The 13,160-nt window shown below is 48.5% G+C and overlaps 1 protein-coding gene across 1 annotated transcript in view; it reads left to right on the plus strand.

The window, feature by feature from the left end:
- Positions 1 to 13,160, plus strand: part of MDN1 (midasin AAA ATPase 1) — a 2,142,100-nt gene that overhangs the window by 1,959,617 nt on the left and 169,323 nt on the right. The window contains exon 93 of the mRNA XM_086926648.1: positions 8,702 to 8,881. Within this exon, the coding sequence (XP_086782774.1) occupies positions 8,702 to 8,881 (180 nt within the window). The remainder of the gene's footprint in view (positions 1 to 8,701; positions 8,882 to 13,160) is intronic.

Consider the following 13,160-nt stretch of genomic DNA (forward strand, 5'->3'; position numbering starts at 1 on the left):
GGATTTCTGGATGTTTGGGGTGAGTGTGAATGGGGGGAGGGTGGTGAGCTGTTGGATACACCATTTGAGTAGCATTATATGCAATATAGGTCCTTGGGAGGGCATAGACGATGTGAGTTTGCAGGAGCCGTGACAGCTCCTTACCCGGTGAGAAACACTAGGATTGTTACACAAGACTGTTCGCACTGGACTTGATTTGGGTGAGGGAAAGGTTATTGAGAGGGGGTGGCACTGTTAGGCATTGTATATTGTTGGTCTATGTCGTTTGAGGAGCATTGCCATATTGTCAGCGATCACTTGCTATCACTTCTTCTTTTACATAGGAGGCGGGGGTGTGACAATGCAGTGGGACAATTTATGTGGTATTGTGTTTATACTTGATGATAGCGACCTACCTACGCCCCAGCGTGTTGCACGCCTTACTAAGAGCCGTGCCTCTATGTGAGGGTCTCTCTCTTTTTTCCTATTCCCCTTTGGTTTGGTCGCTAGGTTGATGCGGGATAGGGAGTGGGAGGGGAGGGGTTTTGGAATCCTAAGGGGGCTTGTTGCGGGGAACTGGATGGGTGGAAGGGAGGACCGCGGCCGAGTTTGGGAAGGGCAGGCGTGGTTGGGACAGGGGAGAAGTCTATTTGGAACTGTTCTAGAGAGGTGTACACAGGGGGGATTGTTTGTTTGTCTTTAGTTCACATGTAAGTTTGGAAGGCATGGACGGGACGCGACAGATGCGATTACTGCAGACATGGACAGTGACACTTGATTATCCACACATACTGTACCCCTCGTTATGACTCCGCAGAATCAAGCCACTGATATGATTACACTGCTGACTTAGAATGTTCGAACGACCACCGTATGGTCAGACGGGTGCTTCAATATCTCACTAGGCATGCGATAGATGTAGTGTTACTACAGGAGACCCATTTGCACCCTGACAGCCCGACATTGCGCTATGGAGGTTCCTTAACATTATACATACTGAGGGTTTTACCTCTCACGCCATGGACGTTTTGACTTGGGTGATTCCTAAGGCCTCATTGACACTTACACTGATTGCCACGGACTTGGAGGGAGGCTATGCCATCACGAAGTGTGTTGGAAAAGGAATGACTTTACACATAGTCAATACTTATGGCCCTAACTTCGATTGCCCCACCTTCTATTTGATGTCGGCTTCTAAGGTGCGCGAACTTTGTGGGGAGCATGTTTTATGGGGGGGTGACTTTAATATGGTCCAGCAGCCCGCACTGGAGAGATCAGACGGCCCTGATAGGCGTCCCTCGGCTGCTGCTAGAGTACTGGAGGCTGAAATGTTGCGTCTAGGCCTGCAGAACGTGTTGAGGACTAGACACCCGACGCAGGGGGGTTATACACACTATTCAACCCCGCATGACATTCACACACACATTGACTATTGGTAGTCCACTTCGCGCCTCCTTGCTCAGTCGTGCATGACGTTGCCGCGCACTTATTCTGACCATTCCCCAGTCCTGGTCACTCTCTGTGCCCCAGTGAGACACCCCCCTCCTTTTACCTGGCGTTTTCCTCCTTACTCGTTACTGGATGATGTCTTCCGGGAGGAGCTGGCTGTCGCCATTGAAGAATTTTTTGACAAAAACGTAGGCTCGGTGGATTCATTTCTTACGGTGTGGGAGGCCTTCAAAGCATATATCCGCGTAGTGGCAATATATAAGCATGCAGGTGTCCTTAAATCAATTAGAAGTCGGCTGTCCCTGCTCGAGAACAGGCTCAGGGACCTTGAAGCACAGAGTCTTCATGACTCAAGTGCAGAGCTTCTCCAGGACTTAGCCCAAATGATTTGTGAATATCACGACGAAGCTGATTCCGAGGTGAAACAACTGGGAAAATATGCCATCGCGAGGTCGTATGGTGAGGGAGAGCGCCCGGGGACAGTACTAGCGCGATTGGCTAAACAGCGCAGGCACTGCGCAATGACGCCGGAGATGCGATCCCCTCAGACTGGGGAGCTTCTCCCGGATGAGCTAATTGCGGACCGTTTTCGAGAGTCCCTGAAGAACGTATACTAGACTACCTCACGCATATCCAACTCCCGTGGTTGACCAACACACATCGCGAGTTTTTGGTTAAGCCGTTTGAGAGGGAGGAAGTTGTCGTCAATGAGAGCTGGGAGTGCGTCGGGCTGCGACGGTCTAACAGTCACATTCTACAAAAGGTACTCTGATCTATTGATTCCTAGACTATTGACGCTTGTAGAGCAGATGGCAGAGGCAGGGGAAATGCCCCCCACAATGCGGGAAGCAATTATTGTTGCTATTCTTAAGCCCTGGAAGCCTCCAGAGGATTGTGCTTCGTACCACCCTCTCTCGCTACTTAACGTCGATGCGAAGATTTTTGCGAAAATTATTGCCAATCTACTCAACCCACTGGTCACCACGCTTGTAGCCCCAGAACAAGCGGGTCTCATCCCTAACGCAACCTTACTTACAATTTGAGGACTGTATTCGCGGCATTTCAACACACGCGACAACCTGCTGTGGCACTTTTCCTAGATATGGAAAAGGCCTTCGACTCTGTCGAGTGGCCTTTCCTTGGACAGGTGCTGAGTCGTATGGGAGTGGGAGAACTTTTCCTCCAACTGTTAAATACACTTTACGCCTCCCCCTCGTCCCAAGTCTGTATAGGCTCACTTTCAACTGAACCTTTCAGCACAGGCCGCGGTACCCGACAGGGTTGCCCCCTTTCGCCTATCCTGTATGCCATAGTCCCTGGCCTGCGCTTTGCACGAGTATCACAAACATCATGGTATACGATTCCCAAACTACAACCTGATAGTGTCCACAAATGCAGACAACACACTTTTGTATGTCAGAAACCCTGAAGAAAACCTCCCTACGGTGCTACGAGAATTAGTATTGTTTAGCTCACTATCAGGGATTTACGTGAACTGGAGCAAGACGTTGATGTTCCTGCTTACGCCAGCCACCAGGAGGTTTGAAACGGAGTACCCCATCCAGTGGACCGAGGATTCGGTTCGCTACCTAGGACTTTGACTACACACAGACTCGGAGGTAGTTTTGAGGGAAAACTATGGAGTGGCGGTATCTAAGCTGGAGGATGATGTGAATAAATGGATACATCTCCCCTTATCGCTGATGGGCCGCATATCCTTACTGAAAATGATTGTGCTTCCCCCGCTTCTTATTCTTATTTAGTAACATACCCATGGTACTGTTGGGGGCTTTCTTTCGGCGGCTACATGCATTGGTACTGCGACTGGCGTCGCCTGGACTGGTAGTAGAACCTACTCCTCTGGTGGCTCTGCTGGGATTTTCTAAAGATATTCTCCCTAAATATAGACGGCTGGTGGACATGGCCTTCTTGGTTGCCAAGAGGTGTGACACTATAACCTGGATGTGCGGACCGACCTCGACACTTGCCAGGTGGTCTAGGGACATGCTACATAGCTGCACACAAACGGAACTGTATAGCAAACTGCTGCCACCTCGTAACAGGCCCAAGAACTACTGGGCCTTGTACCTAGAGAGGAGCGCTACACAGATGGCTCCCGCTCTGAGCGAGTGTGGTGACGCTGGAGAGATGGTAGAGGTACAGGAGGACACAACACAACACGCTGACGATGAGATCCCTGCTTAGGGGGACGCCGGCTGGGACCCCCCGGCCATGCCACCTCAGTTCCACCGCATTTCGGGGGATCTCTTTGCGCTTCTCCTGTAGGAAGTATTAGCCCTCATGGCCAAGGGGGCCATCAAGCGTGTTCCTGGGCCAGAAGTAGGACGTGGTTTTTATTCCCACTACTTTCTGGTCCCCAAAATGGGCAAAGGGGGCTTGCACCCCATCTTGAACCCCAGGAACATCAATCCGGAAGGAGAAGTTAAAGATGTTGACTCTGGCTCAGGTCTTGGCTGCCCTCGACCCTGGAGACTGGATGGTAGCGTCGGACTTGCAGGACGCATATTTTCACATCCCTGTCCTGCCGGCCCACCGGCGTTACCTGTGGTTCACGGCAGGCCAGGAGCATTTTCAGATTGCCGTTCTCCCCTTCGGCCTTACCAGTGCCCCTCGGTGGTCACGAAAGTGATGGCGGTGGTCGCAGCTCACCTGCACAGGTCAGGGGTGTCAGTCTTCCCTTACCTCGACGACTGGTTGTTGAAGGTGGGCTCACCCCAAGCAGTTGTCACCCAACTTCAGACTGCGGCCGACCTCCTGCATTTGCTTCTCCATCAGCATGCCGAAGTCGCACCTGAGTCCCTCTTAGAAGCTCCCCTTCATCGGGGTGGTTCTGGATTCAACACAGTTTCGGGTTTATACTCCAGAGCAGCCAGTCCGGGATATTCAGGCTATGATTCTGATCTTTCATCCTCTATCACGGGGTTCAGTCAGGTTGACCCTCCGGCTCCTGGGCCTGATGTCTCCTACATCCTGCTAGTGCAACATGTCAGATTGCATATTCGGTCCCTGCAGTGGGACCTGAAGTTCCAGTGGGCGCAACATCAGGGCAACCTGTCCGATCACGTTAAGATCTCGGAGGGAACTGCACGACAATTGCAGTGGTGGCTCACGAATCACGATTGGGTCAATATACCTGGCAGGTTCTCTGAACGCCAGGGCGGACGAACTCAGCTGCCAGTGCTTGATGGATCACAAATGGGGTCTGAACTTGGACGTGGCGCAAGGTCTCTTTCAGCAATGGGGAGAGCCTTTGGTTACATCTATTCGCCACCGAAGAGAATGTGCAATGTAATCAGTTCTGCACGTTGGAATTTCCAAGGTGGCACTCGCTCAGCGATGCCTTTCGTCGCGAGTGCATTTGCGGTCTATTGTACGCCTTTCCTCCTATACCACTTCTGCCCAGAGTGCTGAAGAAGATTCGGCGCGACCAGGCCCAAGTCATTCTTGTGGCTCCGGGTTGGGCACGAAGATACGGGTATCCCGAGCTACTCAACATGGAGATCGATCCCCCGATCCGACTGCCTCTTTGGGAGGATCTCCTGTCGCAGCAGGGGACGGTCCTCCACCCGAACCTGTCCAGCCTCCACCTGGATGTGTAGAGATTGAGCGGCGACAGTTGACAGCTTTCGATCCTCCTCCCGAAGTCTGTCATGTCATTCTGGCAGCCAGGCGTCCGGTATACGCCTGCAAGTGAAACAAGTTTGTGGCATGGTGCCCAGCTATGTCTGTGGATCCCCTTTCTGCCCTTTTTTCCGAACTTCTTCTGTTCCTTCTTTCCTTGGCCCAGCAGGGCTCTGCCCCGGGCACTATCAAAGGTTATTTTTCTGCCATCTCTGCCTTTCTACGGCTTCCTGATCAGCCTTCTCTTTTTAAGTCCCCGGTTGTTAACCGTTTTCTGAAAGGCATTACACACACATTTCCTCCTGTGCCGTTCATATGCCTCAATGGGACTTAAACCTTGTCTTGACATTTCTGATTTGCCCTCCCTTCGAGCCTCTTCATAACTGTCCTTTACGTCTTCTTACTCTCAAGACGGCTTTCCTGGTGGCTATCACCTCTGCCAGAAGAATGAGAGAGCTCCAGGCTCTTTCTTCCAAACCTCCTTTCTGTTTATCCGGACAAGGTGGTTTTAAGGACCCGTCCTTCTTTCTTGCCGAAGGTTGTCACGCCCTTCCACATTGGGCAGACCATCACTTTGCCCACCTTCTTTCCGCCTCCGCATCCTTCGAAAGAGGAAGAGAGGCTCCACCGTCTTGACCCAAAATGTGCGCTATCTGAAGCATACACAACAGTTCCGGGTGGATGACCAGCTCTTTGTTGGCTACGTTGGTGCCAAAAAAGATCGGGCCGTGCACAAATGGACCATCTCTCTGTGGGTCGTTCTCTGCATCAATGCCTGTTACTAGTTGGCTAAGAAGGGGCCTCCTGTGGGGCTGCGTGGCCATTCCACCAGGGCAACGGCAGCCACTAATACTTTGGGGCGCGGCGTTCCCTTGCAGGACATTTGTCGGGCAGCTATGTGGGCCTCGCTGCACACATTTACCAAGCATTACTGCCTTGACAGTCAAGTCCGGAGAGACCGCTTCTTTGGCCATTCTGTGCTCCATGACTTTCTGTTGTAATCTTGGTCGCAGACCCACCACCAGGGTTGGTATTGCAGGGGTATCTATTCTAAGGTAAGGAATCTATCACTAACGTGTCGCTTTCAGATGCACAAATTACGACTTGTGTAACGATATATCTGTTAGAGACATTAGTTAGTGATAGATTCCTTACTGACCCACCCATCCTCCCCGTTCTGCGACCTGATTTCTAGGATTAAGGACATCCCTTTCAGGGGCCCAATTTCTTGGCACCAGTGGTCAGTTTTTGTCATGGCTCTGCGTTCCTGGCGCAGAAAGTTGTGTGCAGAACTGACGTCCGCGTGCATGGGTGGCGCCTAAGTAGTCTCCGTGACGTGAACTCGGCGCATACGACGACAGCGACGGACTCTGAGCCGCACGACGCCACCTACTGCAGCACAGAGGTACTGCTAGCAAAACTTTTCGAATCCAGTCTGACGCCTGGAGATATTCTAAGGTAAGGAATCTATCACTATCTAATGTCTCTTACAGATATATTGTTACACAATAGTAACTTGTGCATTGCGTAGGACAGCTGAGGCCTTGGGCCTTGATCTTCATACAGTGGCGGTCAGGACTAACCTCCTTACGGAGGTGCTTCAACCGGCAGTGGCCTCTTCGGAGCCCCGTCTGCCTTATAATGAAGCCCTCAACACGGTCCTACTGGGCACTTGGTCCAAGCCCAGCACAGGTGCTCCTGTGGACAGGATTATTTCCAGACGCTACCGCCCGGCCCTGGGCAACCCACTTTTCCTCTCCCAGCACCTTACCCCTGAAAACTTGGTGGTCAAAGTCTTGTCCTCTAAGGGCACATTTCCTACTGCTCCCCAGATTGGGAATCCAAGAAGCTGGACCACCTTGGGAAGAAGATGTTTTCTTCTGCCAGCTTAGTGCTGCGGTCAGTTAACACTGCATGCCTCTTGGGCCGTTCTATCCACACGGTGTAGGATATGGTTGCGCAAGTGCTGCCACAGTGCCCGGAGGGAGCCCTGGGCATTCTTACCTGCGCAGTGGCTGAGAGTAGAGACGCAACTAAGTTCACCATCAGATGTGGGCTGGATACCGCTGACTCTGTGCAGAACGTTTTCCATGTCAGTAGCCTTGAGGGGCTACGCTTGGTTGAGGACATCTGGTTTCTCTGGAGATGTCCAATCCACCTTACTGGACATGCCCTTTGATGTCTGTCGCCTTTTCGGTGACAATACGTACTCAGCACTCGAGCGCTTTGAGGATTCTCGGGCTACGGCCAGATCTTTGGGTTTAGCGGCAACGTCCTGCCCCACCCGTCTGCCTTTTGCCCCTTTCATGGCTTCGGAAGGGGTGCCCCACCACGTTCGATCCAGTCCAGCCACGAGGCCACGCAAGCTACCCAGTCTCTGTGTGGCCACGGACATGGGACCAAGCTATGTGGGTCTGGGGGCCAGCGGGTGGGCCAGTCCACCCATAACCCCCCTGCAGCAGCCTCCAAGCCCTCTTAATCCGACCTTTAAGGGGCCACTAAAGGCCAGTGGGTGGCAGGATTTACCATCACTTCCCCCACTGCCATAACATCACGTTGCCAGCACCCCTTGGATGTTCACAAAACTGATGCCGGTGGTCGCAGGTCATCTGCGCAGATAAGGCGTTTCAGTCTTCCTCTATATCGACGACTGGCTGTTGAAGGCATGATCGCCCCAGGCTGTTGTCTCCCACCTCCAGACTACGAGGACCTCCTGCTCACGCTGGGGTTCACTATCAATGTGCCGAAGTCACACCTGACTCCATCTCATATTTATCACATCTCTCAAAATGAGAGTCAACAGTTTGGCAGGCTACTGTCATCAGAGCACAGCTTTAATGGTAAATAGAAAAGTAGAAATACTTCCAAAATGTTTAAGTTCAGTTGGAGGAGCGGGTCACTGGGCTAATTTGAATAAATGTAGAGAGAGATGGCTTTTTGCACCTACGCTTGGGGACATTAAATCTAACACTTATTCTTTGTTGGTTTTGTTAATAATGTTCATGCACACCTCCTGGATTGTCTGCCAGTATGACGTTGATATCCAGTCTGTTCTCCAAAATCATATTAAGTCAAGATAAAGAGTGAAACGCTTTGAGAGAAATTGGTCTTCCAATGGTTATGGAAACACAAAGGAAAATAGCACTTAATAAGATTGACAACCATGATTAGAAGAGATATCACAAGTTTGATAAACGGTAATTGGTATACAAGCTGAATAAGGATCTGTTTGCAGTTAATTAACTTTTTTCTGCGAATAAACTTTTTCCCATGACAAGGTAAATTAATGAGAAAATAGAATGCACATGAACCTATTAAATCTTTAGAAAAGTGAGTTTGCCCTGGCTTGGATGTATCTGAAATTGGATTGAAATGTTCTTTGACCCATGTTCTGGCTACATGATTTCTCAGATTTGCATTACTGTATGTAACAGTAGGCCAATTTCTGTGTCATTAAGTTGTTGTAGGTTTTTAGTGCTGTTGGATCTATTTTAGGGTGTTTGTTATTATTTCTGTCTCTTAGTACTTGTGACCTTTAAAGTGTTAATTTAAATTCATAAACAATTTGTATTTGCCTCAGCCTAGATGGGTTTTGCTCCATGTTCATGGCTTCTTTTTTCCTTTCCTGTAGATGTAGCCAGCAAAGAACAGCAGACCATGATTAAGCCCTCTAGTGAGAAGCAAGAGGATGAAACGGATGCTGAAAACACATCTATGGAAGTAGATGAAAGAAAGGATGAAGACCTGAAAGCTGTAACTGCTGATGAACTTAAACCTGAAGATATCAATACCAATGCTTCGAAAACCAAAGGTAAACAAACTGACTCCTACTGCCAGAGGTGTACAGTTGATCATATTAAAAAGATTATTGTACTTAAGAACAGCCTTGGAGTAACGTGTCCGTGATGATGAGCTGAAAAATTACTCTGTTTCACATGGGACAGTATGTGTTTTTAGCCCAGTATTTTTGGTGTTATACGGGCAACATTGCAGTCCTATGTTAAAACACTAGAATGTTCATTGTTATTAAATGTTAAAAATCCACTGATCGATGTACCTTTGACTTGAACAATTCATCATCTTCTCTGTGTACAGTACATTGAAACACAGACAGAATTAGTCATAGCCATTGTAGGAGAGTAGGGTCTGCTTCCTATGGTCACCCCCACTTTTTGCTTTTGCTTTACTGGTTTTCAACTTAGATGTGGCTGTGGGCCTGCTAATCAGATCTCAACTTGTTGACCACAGGGTCCACCGAAGGAGCATATCGCCAGGAAGAAGCAATTGGTGTTGCGGGAGGTTAGATCAGTCTCCCTGCCAAGCCAGGAGACACCAGGCCCTCCAGGAGTCCCCTAGCACAAATACCCTGGTTATTTGAGCATTTGCTGCAACCAAGGCTTGTTGTGTGTCCAGCTCAGACACTACAGACACTGGAACTAATCTGCCGACCAGGGACTTCAGGATCATGGAGGCCAACACAGAGAGTATCCCTTCTGTCCTGTTTTCTCTCCCTCTCCAGGTCACCAAAGCCAAGTGAGAGCCTCTAATCACAGTGACCTGACGGCCAAAACACCTCTGCAATCGAACGCCCCCCAGCCCGGGTTCATGGAAACCGAAAGTGTCCTTGTGCCTCAGAGATCCTCAAGGCCAATCCCCCCATGGGTTCTGCCGGACTTGTCCCCAATTCCCTACTTGCAGCCTTTCTTTTGCAGGTACATTTGCAATTGACTTTACGGCACAGCGCTCGAAGCAATCAATGAAACAAAAACCTATGCACCCAGACTCACAAGGGCAGGTGAACCTGAACTGCTGGTACTTTTTTAGACCTTGGCCCCTAAGCACCTTAAGTCCTTAAAGGCACCCTCCACAACCATTCGCAAGTGTACCTATGCAGTGTATGTTTTCCCATAAGATAATATTACAGGGTTCGAGACTCATGCCTCAGAATCGTTATTTGACTGCATTTTTCTAACACTGCAAAAACCTGTATATCCAAAATTACTCACTTGATTTCGATGATTGGTGTTAAAAATTATATAAAAGTCTGTGTTGTTTTTCTAAATTGGTCTCAAATTTCTTCTTAAGTGTGTGTTTCATTTATTTGCTCTGTGTACAACAAATGCTTAACACTACCCACTGATGAGCATAAGCTGCTCGACCACACCACCACAAATGGAGCACATGGGATTATTAATTGAATCCCTGTGAACCAATAAGGGTTGTGTGGATTATTTGCATGGTGTACCTCTACATTGATACACTAAATAAATTGCCAGCTTCCTAGACACTGTGCCCTGGTAGCTGGTGTTGCGTGGCTATGCATCAATGTTCATTTGCTCCAGGGCCGCATATAGGCGTCACACTGACAGTTGCTTTCTAAGGATGTCCACTCTCTCAGAAGCAGAGCCCATTGGCAGACTGGCATGACCAGCGTGCATATCTCTAGACTGCAACCTCTTCAAATGGAAAAGAGTCCAGTTCACAGAACTGGAAGATTGGTGAGGAATCTGCGGTTAGAATATCCACCAAAAAGATTGTCATCATGAATGACATTTCTCAACTCGTGAACAGATACCAATACTGTACATCCCCAGGTGGTGCGTCTGTGAACTGGTTCAGATCAAAAAGTCCTGCAGGACTAAATGTGCTAAATGGCCCTCTAGACAGACCTGTCTCTCAAGAGAGTTGTGTTTCGTGAATGTATGTAACGATGAAGCTGCCTGACAAATGCCCAGAACTAGTACTCTGGTTGCTAGCACAGTGGGAACAGCCTTAGCTATGGTGGAATGAGCCCATACCCATGTGGAAGCAACTTCTTTGCCAATATATAGCAGATCTTTGTGCAACAATCCAAGGAGAGATGGTCTGTTTTAGCACTGTCTCGCCCTTCTTTGCCCTGTAGAACCACTTCTACCTAATAGTCTTTGGTGCGATCCATATAAAAGCTTACAGCCCTCTGTGTCCAAATGATGAAGTCTCTTTTCCTCCTCGGAATGCAGTAGGGCAAAGAATGGTGACATTCTGTCCAACATGAAATATGATGAGCACTTTTGGCAGTCTGCAGCGCTGTGAAACGCCCAGCCATTGTTATGGCGATGAGAAAGACCGTTTTCAACAGCTGAAGCCTTAATGGACAACTGTGCAGCCATTCAAAAGGGCTGCACATTTAAAAAGTAAGGACTAAACGCAAGTCCCACTGTGACATCATAAAGGGTGTTGGAGGAAACCAAAACCTTTCAAAAATGTCATCACAGATATTTTACATAAAGAAGGCTGATCTGAAAACAGCAAATAAGCAGACAGTGCTGATGAATAGAAATCAAAAGTGGTCAAAGCAAGCACTTGTTCTGCCAGGGACAAAACAAACAACAAACCTTTAGACAAGTTGTCTTGCAGTGGTTTCATTTGGATGGGGCTGCACCTAGCCATACATTTGTCCCAACAATTGGGTTAAATTGATTTTGTAGAGGGATGCCGGACTGCCAAGGTTAACATCAATGAGCTCAAGAAGTTGGCCAAAAGCAGTTAACTGCTGCTCAATCCCCAAGCATGGAGCTGCAGATTGCACAGAGCAGGGTGCAGCACACTGCCCTGTGACTGAAGATCCTTCCGAATCAGCAGCTTTATCGGAGGACAGATGCTCAAGAGTTCAGTCAACCAGTACACTAAATGACTGGTAGGGTGCAGAGGGTGTCTCTATGGTGCCCTCAGAGTACATGTCTGAATAAATCCAACACTGGCATCAGTTTTTTTTTTATACCAAACGTCATTATTTTCAGTGAAGCTGTTATGTAACTGGGTAACTCTTAATGACCAGTGCCCACTACATATGCTGAAGATGGCTTCCTGATCACTTGCAATGTTGTGGCAATGTAGCCCGACCTCACAGGAGCATACCCGCTCATGCAAATATGTCCTTACATGTACAATAGTTCACCCTGCCTTAGGGCTCTAAGGCCTGTTGTGGGGATGGCTTACAGACTGTATATACAGTGTGTATGGGCATGGCACACAGAGACTGTACCATGTCATGTGTTCAAAATGGTTTACACCGTTTCACGTGTCCTGCAATGGCAGCTGCATTCAGTTTTTGCATTGGTCCCTTTGGGTTGCATCCCATAGGAACCCTCTTTAGTGGCCATGCCACCAAATGTACCATTGACTCTGGACTTTCAGGGGAGCGAAATTACTTGCTAATTAGGTTACAATTAGACATTTACCTATATTATGGAAAATAGCACTGGCGGCCTATTTAGCAGGGACCCAGTTCACTTTCAGTCAAACAGTTTCAGTACCATGGCTTACAAGCATTGAAAATGCCATAGCTCAAGCCCTTTGATTAAGTTAAAGGTGTTTGCTTTGCTAATGGTATTGTATAGCAAAGCAAATGGCTTTAACTTAATAAAAGGCCTGACCTGTTGCATTTTCAGTGCTTGTTTACATTCCTTCTGCATGATCAGTTGGTCCCTTAGTGCAAATTCCACCCTAATCTGGGCTGTCGAGGGATAGGTCAGGATGTGTCAGGGAAATAAACACTCACCGTTGTAGGAAGGTGGACATCTGACTATGGTTACCCCCAACTTTTTGCCTAGTGTTTAGCTGGTTTTCCACTTAGTTGACCTGGGACCCTGCTATTCAGGACCCCAGGCCCTCTGCTCTCTCTGTTAAAATGGACTCCATGTACTCTAGGTACATACCAATTGGAACATGGATCACCTTGTGAGCCCCTGTACAGTGTACCCTAGGTATCCAGGGCATAAGTGCATCCAAGGCCTACCAGGGGCTGCAGCACGTATTGTGCCACCCCTGGCCTGGCCTTACTATTTGACACAACTGGCTGATCACTCAGCTGGGGCAAGGTGGTGTAATCACCCTTTGCTTTATGTATAGTAGCTCTATATCTAACATATACATGGACACATATATTCCTATAAGTCACTCCTATGGCAGGCCTTATCAATCCTGAAGGCAGAGTGCTGCTTTCGGAACCATGTCCATTAGGTGTTTCCATGATGGTGCCATACCATATACTCTTAAGTGCATTATAATTTGGTTTGGCATTATCAAAACATGTCGAGTAAGGTGTCATG

This window comes from Lissotriton vulgaris, chromosome 6 (assembly GCF_964263255.1).
Source record: "Lissotriton vulgaris chromosome 6, aLisVul1.2, whole genome shotgun sequence".
Lineage (NCBI taxonomy): Eukaryota > Metazoa > Chordata > Amphibia > Caudata > Salamandridae > Lissotriton > Lissotriton vulgaris.